Source organism: Antedon bifida, chromosome 4 (assembly GCF_963402885.1).
Source record: "Antedon bifida chromosome 4, ecAntBifi1.1, whole genome shotgun sequence".
NCBI lineage: Eukaryota > Metazoa > Echinodermata > Crinoidea > Comatulida > Antedonidae > Antedon > Antedon bifida.
In genome coordinates, this window is record NC_136229.1 from 16,588,975 (window position 1) to 16,606,858 (window position 17,884).

The window sequence follows — 17,884 nt, forward strand, 5'->3', positions numbered from 1 at the left end:
TTTTTTTTAAATATTGAAAGGATTAATTAACAATAAAAAGGAGGCTTAAATTAGCTTAATTAAATGCTGTTCGTTAAAATGTTATTATGATATGCCAAGCTTTGACTGGGTGCTACTGTAAGTCTAGGTTTTGTCACAACTAGTGACATTATCATAACATTCTATGTTATGTACACTTTTGCCAATTCCATTTATACAGTCATCTGACAATTTGACACACTACACAGTAGCAAACAGTACTTTACGATGTTAATTTAAGTAGCCTTATAATTGATTTGAACAAAATGGCAATCCCCTCAAGATTTTACAAGTCATTTACCCTTCCGAAACAAGCAGCACTTTGTGTTACAATGACCTAATGTCACCTTACATCATTGGCTGTCAAAATAACACCTAGTTAGAAAGCCTTTTCCTCCCCTTTAGATTAGAAAATGTCTGCTTCATTGATATCAATATCAGGCCTAAAGGGATGTGAACAGAAAAAGTGCCAATACATTTTATAGTTCGGTCAAAGGTCAACTAAAATCATTCATCTTTTTAAAAGCTTAATAGTAACTATAGGAATTAATTTGTCTTTTGCACCTTAAGACATATATTACAAGGATTTACAAACACTTTAAATTGTCATCATCATCATCATTATAGTATTTGGATGCAAAAAATAAATTTTAATACCTGAAATGATATGATATAATTTATATAAAAATGTTTATATTCTAAATTTCAATTTTGTTTCACTTGGATAAGAATTTTTTTTCCGTACACAACTGGTGCTGACCAGGGTTCAATTACATCGAACACTATAAATTTTGCTTTTTCTTATTTTAAATTCTGTAAATTTAAAGATGTATTGTCCCTTGAAACACAAAAAAATGAAGGTCAGAATATTCTAAATTTAAATTGGCCATATCAAAGTAATATTAAAGTTATTCACTTTAAGTCGAAAATTCGAGCCAAAAACAACAATTTTACATAATTAACAGCTAAATTAATTTGATTACATTTCGTCTGGAAAATCGTCGCGAGCGAAAGTAAACAAAGATTTCAAACCATGATTATACATTATGCATGATGCTAATTAGGATTGTTTACAACTCGTCACGGTTGAGAAGGTGTTTTCACACAGATCGCGAGGAAGTTTTATGATTATGCATACAGAGTAGCCAAATAAGCGCGTTGCATTATGAGATATGTTTTGATCGAAAACTTTGACTGGAAGTCAAAGTTTTTTTTTGAACCAAAAAACGTCTGTATTTCAGTTAAATGATTTTTTTTTCGACTAATTTTTGGTGAAAGTTAATAACTATTATGATACTTCAAAATGACCCACTTTTTTTCGAAATCTTTTATTTTTTATTTTTTTGGAATTTGACAAAGGGACAATACATCTTTAAGTTTTGAAATAAAGCAAGTATTCTAAACCATAAATGTTATTTTATTTAATAAATTTCTTCTTCTGAAATAATTACATTAAAGGTACAGTATAGTAGAAGTATACTTTAGGAATTTCCATTTAGCATTATATCCCTATAAATAGTTAATACACTAGTGATTTATTGAGCCAACAATATGGAACAAATCAATTAACACATCATTTTTCTGTAATAGTCAGTGAATATGCGGACCAGAGCGGTCAGCTAATAACCGGACCATGACCTTTAGCACTTATAGCAAGTAAACAGCTTGAACTATGTTTGTTCAGTGGCTATCATCACATGTGTAATATTCTACTATTAGGTTTTATGTAATGCAATGCAGATTTCAGTTTTAATGGGTTAAGGTGAAAGGTTGATGTAGTCATTACTACAAAGAAACAATAGAAAATTATATAATAAAATTAAATCATTAAAGTAAAGTAACCCAGTAAAAATAGAGTATTGCCTCTCTGTCACATTGTAATCTCCATTTGCGGTAAAAAAAAAACTGGCCTCATAAAATGCTGAATGTTTACAATATTATTACTGTATTAAACTTATTTCCCATGTAATGAAACTATAAATAATTTTATAGTTTTACTTTAGCTTTACTGCAGGTATACTGTATACTAATAGCATTGACAGCTTCCAAAGGAACTGGTCCAATAGAACTTTCAAACCGCAACCATACTTGAATAGACGTGATATTAATAACAGTATTAAAATTAAGTTTTAACAAAACAATAAAGTACATATTTTACTGAGATGTTTTAAAATGATTAAGATTTTAATTACAGTAATAGTAAATACAGTGAAACGTCTATTTTACGTATCCCACAGTACCAAGGGTTAATCGTAAACTGAAAAATTCGTAAACTAGATCGTCAACATAATTCATATCTTTTTGCTGTATGAGCATACTGTATGTCGAGTACACTTACGCATCGGTAAATTTGTATAGTTCCGATTCTTAATACTTTCGCCTTGAAATTTGAAATTTAAATTCAAGTCAGAAATCAATTATTTAAACATTTAATTTGTTCATTGATGACGTCATCGATGTCAAAACCCATTCGTAAAATCGACGATTCGTAAACTGAACGTTCGTAAAATACATGTTTTACTGTACATTAAAGAAACATTACTTAAACTTTAAACAATACCAAACAGAACAGAACCATAGATCACCACCTTCTCTATAAATGCCTAATAACAAGGTCAACGACTGAATAACATTTGGGCAGAGTTAGTGCATTATGAATAGATTATGGTAAATACATGGTGAAGACTGCTGTGAAGGTGACAGTACTGGGTAGCATGCTGAGTAATATATGGTCAGATCCTACTCAAGTTAACTTATGAACACACTTCAGCATTTAACAATTTGCTGATGACGAAGCAGAGAATAACCTGATATAGTATGTTAATGGTATGGTGTAAATGTGTATCTCGTAAAATATTTTATCTCAACCCCTAGAAATGTATTAATATTACTGTATTCAATTGGATTTTTTCAGTTTGTTGAATTAGCAGATTTCTCATTTCATCATAAGCATAATATTAATAGCTGGTTCCTGTGTATACACATAAAACACCAGTGTTGACTCCCAATGTGTGTCAAACTCCATATCGATTATAATTAACAGTTCCAAGTCGAGGAGTTTTAAGGACAAGGGGATGTTTCCTGACCTAACTTGCATTGTAATTTTTTAAAATTTAGCTGGATCCGAATGTGGATAAATAAAAATTGTCATTGTATTACAAGTACAGTCATCCTTTGACATGAAATCCACATTGGATAAATGTACAGTATGGATTGCAGTGAAACAAAGGCAGTTAATAGTAGTAGTACAGCAGTAGCATTACAAGTAAGTAATAGTATAATTAGGTGAAGGTAACTATGATTATTGCACTTACCATATGCTGCAGTAACACTGTTCACACATTAATAATATTAACTTATTTCAACTTGTCGCGTTCGTTTTGAAACCATTAATTATTCTGGTTAAAATCAGTCACAATTTTATTGTTTTTGGTAGCCTAGGAGGTTATTTCTGCCTCCCCTAGTCCATCTTCCATCCTTCCTAAGTGCCCTGACCCCTTTCTCCAAACTAACTCCTCCTTCCATCAAACTAAAGTAAATTTTTTTAACCTCCGCATACTGTACATTTGGACATTATGTTGGACAAGTAAAAAACAAATTGTGACATCCTACGTTTGACATCCATTACAGAACAGTATGAAAAACAATGTAGGCCTCATTTTGCCTACAGTATGGTACAGTAAGAAGAAGAAGAAATCATGTTAGATATTCTTCTGTTACAGCCAAAACATGGGCTTGCAAAACAAGGAAGATCAGCACTCAAATACTGTACAGTACATTGATGTAACTGTACTACTAGAAACAGTTACTGATATGCAGAAAGACGAACTGGCTGTCACAATGGCAAATATGTAGGAAAATATAGAGGAATCTAGTCATACAAGTTTGGGTTTGTCCCAGACTAAGTAAGTATAGTAGGAAGAAAAATATCATGAATGAAACAAAATTCATACAGTAAATACAAATTTGCAATGCAGCCCAGCAAAAAAATATCAAAACATGATATAATTATGATAATTTCAAGCTGTAAATCATTCAAAATATGCTAATAAATATTTGACAGAAAAGTAGTGTTTTCTTGATTTTATGACCAAGGATGGAAATGTTTTGTGGCAATTAAACAACGATTTTCTATACAATGTCAGTTAGGCAGCTTGTCTTTTAAAGTGTGCTTTCTTTTATATTTAATTAATATAATTTTGTACAGAATAAGAGCAAAGGAATTTATATAATTATATAATAACTGTTTATACTGAAAGATCAATCATTAAACTATCATTAAATACTATCAAATGTACACTAATGAAAACATAAGAGTACTTCATCATTTAAATCTTAAAGGCATTCCATCAGACTGAAATCACTTTATAAAGCAATCATCTGCAAAATTAGTCTTCAGTAATTGCAGAAGATGATTTGATTATTACTTACCAGAGTGGAACTAAATGAGTGATAATGAGAACTACTTAATAATGGCATTTAACACAGCACTGTGTGGAGAAATCTGAACAATAAGAGAGCATAGCATTCTCAATGGGTTGGATGAAGTATACAGTGGTTTTGGCACCACATACAGAGAGTAGTGCTGTAGAAACCCTGTTCTGGGATACCCTAATATTCATCGGACAACTCAGTAATATTCATCGGACACCCCTACTATTTAGGGGACACTTTCATGTGAAACTAAAGAGCTACTGTAAATGTTTTAAATCAAGGCCATCCCCTATTCAGATGTATCCTCTAATAAAGGGGCACTTTGTTTGATCCCGAAGATGTCACCTTAATTAAGGATTCAACTATGTTTTAATATTGAATCTCATCACAATGAATACTGTAGTGTGTATTTCATTGTTTAGAGTACGTAAACAGTATTTATTAATTATACAAAATATTAATACTATTTGTAGTACAAGGTATTGTAGATAAAGTAGAGTATTAGGACAGTTATAATTTGTGTGGCATTTTTACAGGATGAGACAAATGCCTGTAAAGCTCCCCAAAGTAAAGAGTTCACTGCAGGTTGCAACCATCATCATTCCTTAACAGAAGAACATAATAATAAATTATAGCCAGTCTGTCAGTCTATGATATATCCTTAATGATTTATAGATGTAAATTAAAGTTATTACTACTATGAAGTAATACCAGCATGCTCACACCCCAAGGTTCAGATCATTATGGGGACTTTTGTGGGTCACGGCCAATTATGCACATTAGTGCAATAGCTGATGGATCAGATTTTAGAAATATTATCAACTGAAACTCAACTTACTGATTAATGTATTATAGTTTATACTGCAGTGGCTTTACAGTACTGTATGTACAAAGCCTACTACTACAGTAGCAAAACTAAATATTAATGACACATTAAATGAATAATGTTGAACTTCTCATGTTGTAATAACTAATGTGACTAATAATATAGTTCTTAAACCAACTCTCAAAAAAGTGAGGAAAACTGATTCTACAGTATACTATAATATAAAGAAAGTTTAAATCAAAGATTTTCAGCGTTTGTTTTATTAACATCATTGTAGTATCAAACTAATTGGTAGCTAGACCCTCTAGTTTCTTTTATTGGTATTTTTATCCTTTTTTTAAAAACCAAATATAGGATATTAACAAAATCTTTTTCACAAATTCTTTTGTTTGAAATAACCTGAAAATGCAGAAAGATAAAATGTCGGAAGTATACAGTACAGAGTTGTACATTACTAATAATTAATATAAAAGCTTTCACTGCGGCATTAAGTAGCAAACTTAATGTGAGTAAATGAAAACAATCAAACCAAATCAAAGGAATTCATGGAACATTAGTATTTGCTACAATAACAATACATGCCATCATCTTTTTTTAAACATTTTTTTGTAGAGTATTTCTCTTTCGTGATGATTTCACCTACACCCAAAGAACATTACATTATATCTTGATCTTGCAATTGCATGCTTAATAATTAATTCTGTTTAAAATATTTTGGAAAGCTGATTAAAAAAGATCCGAGGTTTTTATTAATAAATTAATAATAGCTTGTGTATGAACATCATATACGTGGCGGATTGGCAGGGGGAGGGAAAAGACATCGCAAAATTAAATTGTGCATGTTTTTCATGTTAATACATTATACATTATATTTTGTTTACTACGTGGAATTTCTGTATTCGTCACTGGTCTTGTTGACATTGCAACTTCTACTTAAATGTACAAATTGCATCATCAATTAATAATTAATAGTTTTACTAAACAAAATTGTGGCCGATGATAGTTGCTTTGAAAATGCATGTATAGCATAACATTATTACCTGCCTGTAGTACCGTTCTGGATTATGTTAATAACATAATTTTAAAATATTAAACAACCTTGGCTATTGTATAATACAAACAAGTGCAAATTTGAAAATTGAATATTTCTTACAATAGAGAACACCATATGAATTATGGTTATTGATATTAATATAGCCAGAGGGAGGATTGTATAGGATTGCCATAAAAATTAATTACCTTCCGTTTGTTAACATATAACAATAGCTTATTGGGCGGGGTTTACTTCACATTTTTATTTATGCATTTGGATATTAATGGTAAAAATAGTAACTAGACAAACGTGATTAATCTCAGGAGAATCTAGATTTTTTTAGGTTTACTCTTACTTATTTTTAACCTACTGTAGCATACTGTGTAATGACATTGAATAAAATTACAAATAATTTCTATTCTATACTGTAAAACAGTTAACAGACAGTATTAATCAATCATATTTTTTACTCAAAACAAGTACTTACTCAACCAGAAGGGTGTATCTGTGTAGCCCTGTTTTTGTAAGGAGCAGAGCAGAGGTGAATTGGGAGTCTTTTATCAGCCATGCATGACAGTACCTAGCATGACCATTAAAATAGTTTCTGTAATGTATTAAATAAAATTTCTTTTGAACAACCAAAAATAGTATAAGCGAACTTACAGTACGTTTCGAAACCTATCAGGTTTCATTCTCAACTGGCGTTTCATCGTCTAGCGTTGTTAATTCCATGACGACGATGAGTTGGTATAGCGCCACCAATAGGTCCAAAAGGACGTGCCCCCTTCTCCTTCTTCAATAGTTGATCATAAATGTGTGATAATTCGCTTATACTATTTTTGGTTGTTCAAAAGAAATTTTATTTAATACCTATTCCACAACCAGATGAAATTCTTCCAACAGTTTCTGTAATGATTTTGTACTACCAGTACCAGTACATTTTTTTGCTAGACTTAATAAGTGTTGCTGATTTTTTTTGCATTTTTTTACTACTTACTGTAGTTTTTAGTTAGAATCCTGTAGCTGTTATTTCTACAGTTTAATAGCATATTCACATTCTTTTTATTCTTACTATACTTTTCTCAATATTCCAGCCTCAATATGGTTCAATTCAAAGAATATTTTTCCATGATAATGGTTTTTTTTTAAAGTTCCTACATAAAACAATAATAACATTCATTTAAAAAAACACTGGCATTCCGTTCATTTACAGCTAAATTTTATGAATGGACTTTTAAACAATGGCTTATTTGAGGTCACCTGGTAAGGTCATTATGAAGGTCATGTGATAAGGATTACTGATATTGATCCTTGGTAATTATTCACCTACTGTAATTATACAAATTGTTTTAATTAAGAAACAAGTTTGTTAAAACAATCTTCCAAGATCCATGGACTATTTTTAGATAAAGCGAAAACTGTTAAAAGTCTGTGGTACTGTTGCATTACTACTATACAGGATAGAAAGTTTGGCAATGGTACTAGATGCTTTTACTACTATATTACTATTCTACCTAACTGTGTAACCCTGGTCTGCAGCTTAAAACCATAATTACACTGAAAATGTGTAGTTTGACATATAATTTTATAAATACAATTTTATTGTATTATGACCAAGCATACAAATACAGTAGTCTGATGGCAGGAGGAGGATGTCTGTTTTTGAAATTATGCAAAAATTAAAGGTGGGGTTATACTGAGATTGCATTAATAAGTCTTTTCTCTTTGGCTTTAGCCAAAATTAGGGGTAAGATTATTCGAGCATGGAATTAGACTTGGTCATATCATAGAGATAATATCTCTATGGTCATACTGATATGGTAATGATATTAAAGCAATGCAACTATTCCATAATTGGTAATAAAAACCTTAAATCTCAAATACCAATAGAAACAAAATGGTACCTTACCTTTCTCTGGAACTGAAAGTTTTAATCGTTTTAAATAGTTTCTATAGCTCATACATAATAAATAGCTTTTATAATCTGTTTCCTTTCATGCCTGAACATTAGCGGTTTTTTTAGCTGCTCTAAATATGAACAACTTATGACTGAGCTTTTAATTTAATAATGGGTCTATACTGCACCCTGAACATTGTACAAAAGTCGGCCAAATTAGATCTTTAAAACCACATTGTGGTTTCAAAGGAAGTATTACTATCATTAATACACATGATTAGGTTTAAAGGAACACCATCCATTTAAGTTCAATATATCGTATGGATTTACCTTTTCTCAAAAACATAATTTTTTGTTATAGTAATAGTATTGCATATGTTTTTGGTTTTAATACAGTTTGAATGGTATCTAGGTATCTAGCAAAATCTTTGAATTGAAGCTGACAGTTGATCATTTTTTATTTATGCTTTACTAAATAAAATACATTTCATCAAATAATATGGTACTTTTTTTTCTCAAAATGAAATCACAATTTGAGTAAAAAATAAATTTCCTTCTTTCAAAACATGCAGAAAGTTAAATTTGCTCAGTGACTAAGTTCTATTCCATATTTACCTAATCTAAATTTATTTCAGGCAAACCACAGTTTAAATGGGTACCCGATAATTCTCCACTTCTCCTTGTACAAAAGCAGTACACTATTGGTTTAAACTTTGACCTGGACACCAAAGCTTCAAAGCACACTAGATTGGCTGTTTTGTGACATAACAATAGTAAGCAAGCCTATTGTTATCCTAAACAATTGCAAAGCATTCTTTTCGATATCCCTGTGTTCCCACACTTTCCAGCATGCTTACTGTACATACCTGTGGACAAAACACTCAACAGACGTTTGGTTAGGACTATGTCCTATGAGAATACAAATAAATATTGATGCAAAAGACGAAAAAAGAACATTAATAAATAATAGTTAATATGACTTAAAAAGGGAAGAACATTAATCTTTAAGTATTCAATTTTAGTTTTAATTGTTCGACCAACAGATTTTAATTATTACACAGCTGCAGACCAGAACACCCTTATGACGCTAAAACAATAAAAGATAATCTCCAACCTCGGTCATTCATTCCCCATTTGCAAATTCGTGTGTCACCAAAGTGGGGTTGATTCTGAAAGTGCACATCTACTTTTTTTATTTCTAATAAAAAACACACTATTCAGGAAAAATCTTGATAAATGTGTAACACTGTATTATACTATAGTAATAGTAAACTAGCGAAAATGTTTACATTATTAATTTAATGAATATGAAGTGTTTTGCATTTTATTAGCATTTGTAGTTACCAAAAGTCATCAACAATGTACTTTTCCTAATCTTTCTACCCAGAGTTACTGTACTTTGGACTTTCATTAAGAAGGATTTAACCTTTCAAAATTGCAATAAGATTTTGATGATTAGAATACTAGCTAAAGAAATTAATGAGAAACATGGCAGGTTCATACACTTTATATTTAACAAGGTTAGTTAGTGTTATTTTAATGCAATCTAGCATTAAACATAACAAACACTGCAACTACAAACAATAACTTTCCACAAAGTTGAAACTCAAGGTAAAATGGAGTAACTGTACATTTATCATGAGTTCTAATTGTGGTATTGAGTAAGTATGAATTTTCCTCATAAGAAATACAGTCAGCGGCGTAACACAGAGGTCTGAGGACCCTGGTTAAATGGCTCTCAAATGCTGGAGGTCTTGGGTACGGTGTTTTAGCCTTTTTTGACATATTTTGTTGTCTGTTTTTTCTTCTTAGTCCTGCTTAAGGGCCCCCATAAGCTCAGGGGCTCTTGGATTTAGCCAGTGAGCACTCATAGCTATTACGCCACTGAATACAATACTCTGAAGTATTGCAAACACTGAGTGAGATTGCAATTTACAAATTCAACAAGAACAGTTTGGGGTAAGCCCCAATGAGAAGTAAAAATCCACATTTCAATCCATAAAACCATGGATAGTTTAGAGTAAACAATAAATTATAAAAACAAATAGGAAGCTAGTAAAAACTAATTATATTTTAATGCTCATTTAACTTATGTAAACCAAAATTTAGATAAAATACCAGAGCATAGGTTTACAGCTTACCCACTAATTGTATTTGCAATGGATATGGTTGACTATTAATGAGTTTCAACTGTAACTATGCGATTATGATTTTTACAGTTTATACTAAATGACAAACATTGGTCGACTTTGTATAGTGCTATTATAAACAATGTAATGAGATAAAATACCAGAGCATAAATTATGTTCTATCAAATAAAAAAATTGGTCTTCCTTGTCAAAGATCCCTTTTATTTGTGCCAACTTCATGGTTTTATAATAATTTAATCAAAATGGCAGTACAGTATACCCTGTCCTTTGGGACACCACCATTCATGGGACACTTCTTTATGGGGACACTTTCCCTCAAATGAAGAGGAAATATGTAACACTACAGCCAACCCCTTTTCAGGGGATATCATATTAAGGGACACTGTTGGGTAATTTCTTTTGAGTCACAGTACTATTATACTCTGTCTACACTAACTAGTCTGACAAAAAGTGTGATGTGCCCAAATATGGTAGAGATATGCCCAAATATGGTAGTGATATGACATCATCTCTATATATGGGTACATCACACATTTTGTCACATAAAAGTTTGATAGTGTTGAACGAGCTTTAGCCACTGGATAGGCCTTTAAATGTAGATTGTATTGTTGGAGCCAAGTACTGAAACTCGAAAGGTAGTAATTTCTCCAGTGTAAGTGCAGTCAGTAGTCATAATTAGTAAGCAAGATAACTTAGCCATTAAATTAAATACTTCCTACATTCTTGCTATAAATTGTTGACCAATGAGTAATAATTCTGATAAAATAAGACTTAAATACTGTACTAATCCATACCACCACTCCCAGATAGACTTCACATCTTTAAGTAAGTCAGTGGATTAGGATTAAGATCTACAATGTCAAGGTCACTGGTGTACACATCATTTTTATATCAGAAATTAATAAATCTTCATTACCAAACTAGATTACTGCAGATGGATATTTTTTCCACATGTTGGAAGATTAGTCAGTGCAATATTTTAAATTCTGCATAGTAATGGATCAATATTGACTACATTAAAGTCTGAGGAATTTAATATTTTAGTTTCAGGTTAGAGAAGAGAAGTAAATTAAACTAAAGTAACTGTATCTTTCTGTGAAGAGAACAACTTTTATAACACTTTCTTGGTGAATGTCAGCATGTGATTTGTAGCATATGATGAATAATTTTAATACTAAAATGATTTTTCTTTATATTGTAACTTTTAACCTGTAATTTGAAATCACTTACTTGACTTTGACTTAGTGAATTTTGCAACAATCTTCATTACCATGGCAACATCTTCTTGACGGATGGCCTGTAATAGATCTGTATCCTTCCCCATAACTTTCAAATTAGCACCGTTTAATTATCTTAAATTCCGTTAAAATTCCTTCAAGACATTGGCTGAAATGAAAATTTAAAATAAAAAGATAATTTCTTTGTATTAATTAATAATTAATACATAATTCATTGCACTTTTAATCACCTACGTAAACATGCAGTGGGTATAAATGCAACAGCGGAACCTGAGAAGAGATGGGGGTGGGAGACTGCTGCACACAAAATATTATTTTTACCATCCATCATTCATGCTTAGGCATACTAGCCTAGTACCTATAGTATCAAATGATAAACAAATTGAAACAAAAAACAAAAAAAACTTCCATACAAATTACAATTCTGACTGTCAATATTCAATTTTAGCCAGGAGGATTATTTTCTGAAACTACCAACATGCCTGTAGTGTAAAAAATTAGCCTATGCTCCTAGGCCCTACCTAGACATAGGGCTAAAGAGACAACACTTTTGGGTTGGCTGGCCAGATGTGTTGAGTTAAAGACAACACACCCCCATTTTGTCATAGCTCTCCACACAGTGTGTGGATGTGTTTTACTCTGTGTACCTCATCAGCAACAGACGATCGTGCACAACAGCTACACCACCACCACACACACAACAACAGGCAAAAAACACACACAATTCATTTAATAATTGACTTACCACACCATTAGAAAGTAGTTACTGTGTAATCTTAATACAGGATGAAAGAAGCCATAATTATCCAAGAAAAGACTGAGCCGTACTTCTAAAGTGGAAAGTTTACTTCTCAACATCAGCTCGAACTCGAATCGTAGATGATCAAAAACATTTTGTGACACCCCGTGTTATTTGTGATAGCGCCCTCTATCAATATAAATTGCCACATTCTTTCGCGCGAAACCGGTTGCTTCGTGAGACTGCTATAAATACAATTTGTAAACAAAAACTTTCTTTGAAGAAATTATTGTAAGTAGAGCTTTCCATACAAAAAATGGAACGGGAAAGCTTAAAGAAATACAGGTCACCACTAGTGGCTCGTTATGCTAGTGAGGAAATGGCTTTCAATTTTAGTGAACAGAAGAAGTTTACGACATGGCGTAGGCTATGGCTGTACTTGGCGAAGGCTCAGCAGGTTAGTAATAGTAGTAGTCAGACCCATGTGTTAAACGGCATCACTACAATGTCTAGGCTCAATAACATATGTTATGCATTTTGCAAATTGCACAAGAATTTACTTGTGCAATTGTTAATTGAAGAAGAAAACACTTTCGCAATTGATTTTTTTTTTCAAATTGTGCAAGAAAATTCTGCTTAATTAGTGATATAGATAGGCCTAGTTGTATTAACTAGGCTAGGCCTATTATGTTACATGTATGTAGCTGATTGTGGGTTTTTTTTACTCACTTTTTTTAGTAGTAAACCTTTTTGTTCTCACAGCATTATTTTACAATCATGGCAGATTCATTCATTCATGAAATTTATTTATATCAAATATACAGTATTTATTAAAACTTAAGTCATAGACTTAATGCAGTACAAAAACAGACATATCATTTTAGACAGCGGCCTGGGAGCCAATTCAAAATGTGCACATGTCGTTTGTGTGTGTTTAGTAGACCCTGTACCATTTTAGACCCCTGGTCGCCCTATTGTCGCCCTTAAATTTTTTATTGGTTTATTAAATATGAATTATTATTTTTTATTTTTGTTTAGACCTTAGGTTTGAATATTACGGATGAACAGACCTCGGAGATGCATGCAAACATTGAAAATATTGATTGGGATATGGCGGAAGAAGAAGAAAAAAGACGGCGCCATGATGTCATGGCTCATGTCCATACATTTGGTCAATGTTGTCCGAAAGCTTCAGGAATAATCCACCTTGGAGCAACATCTTGTTATGTAGGAGACAACACTGTAAGCCAAGTGCTTAAATAAGCATGCCATCTGCACTCATAGCCAAATAAACCTCCATTTCTCCCAATGTGCCCTTTTCAAACTAGAGACCAGCAGTGGAAGTGATGGTAAGGCCTACTGGCCTAGCCTGTGATGAAAACGAAAACCCCATGGCTATGGGCTTGTCAACAAATAATTCTAGGTTTATATTTCAATTTATTAGGCCTACTGAAACAAAAATTGTAATTTGGAATCAGAATCCTAATTACAAATGCATATTTTTAGACATTTGAATTATAATATATACATACATCTTTTTACTTCTACTACAGTATATTAATATTAATTTTCTTACTTAAATTTTATTTTATGAGGCTTCATGGTATATTAAAATATGGTAACAACTTTGTATCAACATCTCTAGCTTTTTTTTACAAGCATAAATAATAGTACTACTGTATTAAAAGCTATTATCCAACTCAATATTATTTTTAAAGGACTTGATAGTTTTGCGTGATGCGTTCAATATAGTGTTACCACGCCTAGCAAGATGCATTCAACGGCTGTCGGTATTTGCCGAGAAAAATAAGAATCTTGCAACTTTGGGTTTCACGCATTATCAGTGAGTAATGAAACTTTTTTGCATGATAATACCAAATTTATGAGTACCCAGCTTGGCTAAAAAATGTTGATTATTGAATACTCAGCTTGTCAAAAAGAAAGTTGTTTTTTTAAGTTTATTTAAATGTGTACTTTTTTTTACAAATAGGCCCGCTCAATTAACCACTGTCGGGAAGCGAGCATGTCTTTGGATCAGCGATCTTTGCATGGACTTACGAAATTTGACTCGTGCGCGGGATGACCTTAAGTTCCGTGGTGTGAAGGGAACGACAGGAACGCAAGCAAGTTTCTTAGCACTGTTTGAAAACAATTCCGAGAAAGTAGAAATGCTGGATAGACTTGTTACTGAAATGGCTGGATTTAAACAGTTAGTATTATTTTTTTAAGTTATGTTCTTATTTTCAGATGCTTTCTAAACAAAATTGTGAATGAATGATTTTTTTTTTGTAGAGCTTACATAGTGACTGGTCAAACATACAGTCGGAAGGTGGATGTTGATATTCTTTCAGTGTTAGCAGGGCTGGGAGCAACTGTTCATAAGGTAAGTACAATAGTTAGATCTTCTTCTTTCTTTAGCCCATGTCGTTCCACTGCTGAGCAAAGGCCTCTCCCAGTTGCTGCCAGTTGTTCCTGTCTTTCGTAAATGCTGGCCATGCTGTGGTACCAACAAGCTCATCCCTCCATATCGACTTAGGTCAACCCCTCTTTCTTTTCCCATACAATAGTTGCCACTCCGTTGTCAATTGTGTCCATCTACGATCGTGTATCCTTCCTAGATGCCCTGCCCACCTCCTTTTTGTATATTTTGCTGTCTTTACTGCATCATTCACTTTTGTTTGTTCTTTTTCATTTGTTAGTTTTCCTGTCCCTATCTCGTATACTCAAGCATCATTCTTTTAAATCACTCTACTTTATTTTTAGTAGTTACCACTGCTATACAAGGGTTACATTTTGAACACGGTAAAACATCCAATGTATGTATTTAATATATAGCAATAAATAAGTAAATTATTACTGTATTATTGTTAGATTTGCTCTGATATTCGACTACTAGCCAATCTAAAAGAACTTGAAGAACCATTTGAGAAGGAACAAATAGGATCCAGTGCCATGCCTTATAAGAGGAACCCAATGCGTAGTGAACGTTGCTGCTCCCTGGCTAGGCATTTGATTACTCTTATAATGGATCCCCTGCAGACACATTCTGTTCAATGGTTTGAACGCACATTGGATGACAGTGCAAATAGGTAAGAAGAAAATATTCAAACAACAAATATTATATTATACAAGTATTTAATTAAGTTTCTCTTGTCTTTTATATTACTGTGCAATTTTCTTTTGTTATTGTTTAGGAGGATTTGCCTTGCGGAAGCATTTCTCACAGCAGATATTCTTCTCAGCACATTACAGAATATTTCGGAGGGTCTTGTTGTGTATCCAAAGGTATGTAGTACTGTATTCACATTGCCCACAGTGTATCTCTACCAGCATTAATATTGAAAGCAAAGCTTGCCAGACTGCTCTTGGAGAAGATGTGATGGTCATGGTTCAATGATTTTCTGATGTTTTTGAAAAGAAAAATATGTATAATCTTTTGTACTCTCTAGGTAATTGAGAGACGGATCAAGCAGGAGCTACCTTTTATGGCTACTGAGAATATTATCATGGCCATGGTTAAGTCTGGTGCAAGTAGGCAGGTAAGGGATTGTTTATTCACAATTTATTCTTTATACTGGGTAGCCTCTTCAATCTAAGACTGTTCTCCCTGAGGGCCCAGTGTATAGTGTTATGATAAGTTTGTGACAGTGGCTGTGTGTGAACTAGTACACTGGGGTAACCCCCTACTTGTCTCGAAAGATGCACTAGGTTCTTTAAAGTGATTTGATATGAAAACTCAACTCTGAGAAGAATCAATAGTGTTTGGCACTGTACAATGTTTGCTTCTTTTTTATATTCCCACTCATAGATTTAAAAGCTTTCAAATATCTATAACCATGGAGGAATTATTTAGAAATAAATAATAACCCCATGACATAACCATAGAAATATTACTGTAATATGTTTATAACTCTCTCAAGACCAGACCCTTGGATTAGGTACAAAAGGTCCTAAATCATTTCTGTGCCAGCTGAAACCTGTTCAGTTTCCCAGAGTGTACTATTTTTCTTCCTACAGGAATGTCATGAAGAGATTAGGAAACTTTCCCAAGAAGCAGCTGCAGTGGTCAAGCAACAAGGCGGTGAGAATGACCTAGTTACCCGCATCAAGGCCTCGTCATATTTCACCCCCATCCACAATAGTCTGAACCAGATGCTGGATCCATCATCATTTGTTGGCAGGTCACCAGAACAGGTTGGATGACTATATTTTAGAGCACTACTACTCATTTTTGTAATAAGCTTATATATACAGTCAACTCCAGACTCTCTGAAAACCAGATACTCTCCCAATACCAAACTTTGTCCAAACAAAAATTCATTTTTACCATTAAAACACATTCCAAATACCAGACTTTCCGGAAACCAGACATATTTGTCCAGCCCAACGGTGTCCAGTATATTGGTAAAGTTGACTATATTGCACCACAAGGCATAGAAGCAACCTGTTTTTATTTTTAACATTTACCATTCAGAATTGAATAGATAGCGTGTAAAATTAATCAAAATTGTATTATAATGTACGATAATACTGACTGATCTTTTTATTCCAGGTTACAAAGTTCCTTACGGAAGAGGTTCAACCAGCATTGAAACCGTTTGCAAGTTTCCTTGATAAGATATCTGAGCTAAACTTGTAAGGCCTAGTCCTACATTCAAAGCATGGTAGGGACCGACAGGGTTCATCTTTCAGGCCTGGTGCAGCACACATCTTGGAGGATTAAACATGGTTGGAGTCATCAAGCGTAATGGTTCATTATACAGTATACCTGAATTGAAATTGTGTATTTTGTATCAAGTAAAACAAATTTGTTGAAAGATCAAAATTATAAAGATACCTTATAAGATATCTTATATTCATTAGATCAGTACTCTTATTTATAGTACCGTTTTTATTTTGACTAAATTTTGGTTTTTAATAGTAAAGTATTAATACGCATTAATCGTTAAGTTATTTCATTGCAACTCATCGTGGAATGTATATTATATATATATTTTTTCTGTTCCCTTTCTCATCCAAATGTCATGCCGTGCTTAGCTGTTGCATATTATGGGATCCAATTTCCCGATAAGTTAAACATTTTATAAGTTTAACACTTATAAAAGTGTTGATTTGCTATTCAAGTACAGGGTGTTGTAATTGTAATAAATAGCTTAATGCTTCTGTATTAAAGCATTGTGTGAATGGCATTACAATCTGATCACGTTTCTTTATAGCACGATATACATATATGTTGAAACTCAACTGTATTGCGCAAGCATATATTGACATAAACACATGTTTATATAAAGTTTGCGGTACACCACGTAAACATTTTGCCATGCAAACCTTCAAACGATATAAGCACAAGCTGTTACTCTTACTTTTCCGGAACTGAACATTTTGACCAGTATCAACACATTCAATATTACCATAGGTACTAACATGCTTGTTGTTCTTCAACATATCAGATTACACACTAATTCTGTTCAGTTGCTTTCCGGTCAACAGTGGCGGATCCAGGATTTTGAAATAGGGGGACCCAGGGCCTAAAAATGGCCCCTCCTGGT

The 17,884-nt window shown here is 32.8% G+C and overlaps 2 protein-coding genes across 4 annotated transcripts in view; one reads left to right on the top strand and one right to left on the bottom strand.

Moving 5' to 3' along the window:
- The window catches only part of LOC144840570 (uncharacterized), a 73,496-nt gene extending 61,050 nt beyond the window's left edge, over nt 1-12,446 (bottom strand). For 2 of the 3 annotated variants that reach the window (XM_078696429.1, XM_078696428.1), the window contains exons 1-2: nt 12,342-12,446; nt 11,589-11,744 (exon numbers count right to left, since the gene is read on the bottom strand). In XM_078696429.1, the coding sequence (XP_078552555.1) occupies nt 11,589-11,682 (94 nt within the window). In that variant the 5' untranslated portion in view covers nt 11,683-11,744; nt 12,342-12,446. Of the gene's footprint in view, nt 1-319; nt 519-11,588; nt 11,745-12,341 lie in introns of those variants that run through there. The other variant, XM_078696430.1, reaches the window with a different exon arrangement.
- LOC144840593 (adenylosuccinate lyase-like) lies at nt 12,379-17,484 on the top strand. The gene is made up of 10 exons (XM_078696462.1): nt 12,379-12,792; nt 13,374-13,577; nt 14,054-14,178; nt 14,326-14,544; nt 14,628-14,718; nt 15,207-15,424; nt 15,530-15,620; nt 15,785-15,874; nt 16,353-16,529; nt 16,888-17,484. Exons 1-10 carry the CDS (start codon nt 12,652-12,654, stop codon nt 16,972-16,974), a joined length of 1,443 nt encoding a protein of 480 aa, XP_078552588.1. The 5' UTR covers nt 12,379-12,651; the 3' UTR covers nt 16,975-17,484.
- The last annotated feature ends 400 nt before the right edge of the window (nt 17,485-17,884 follow it).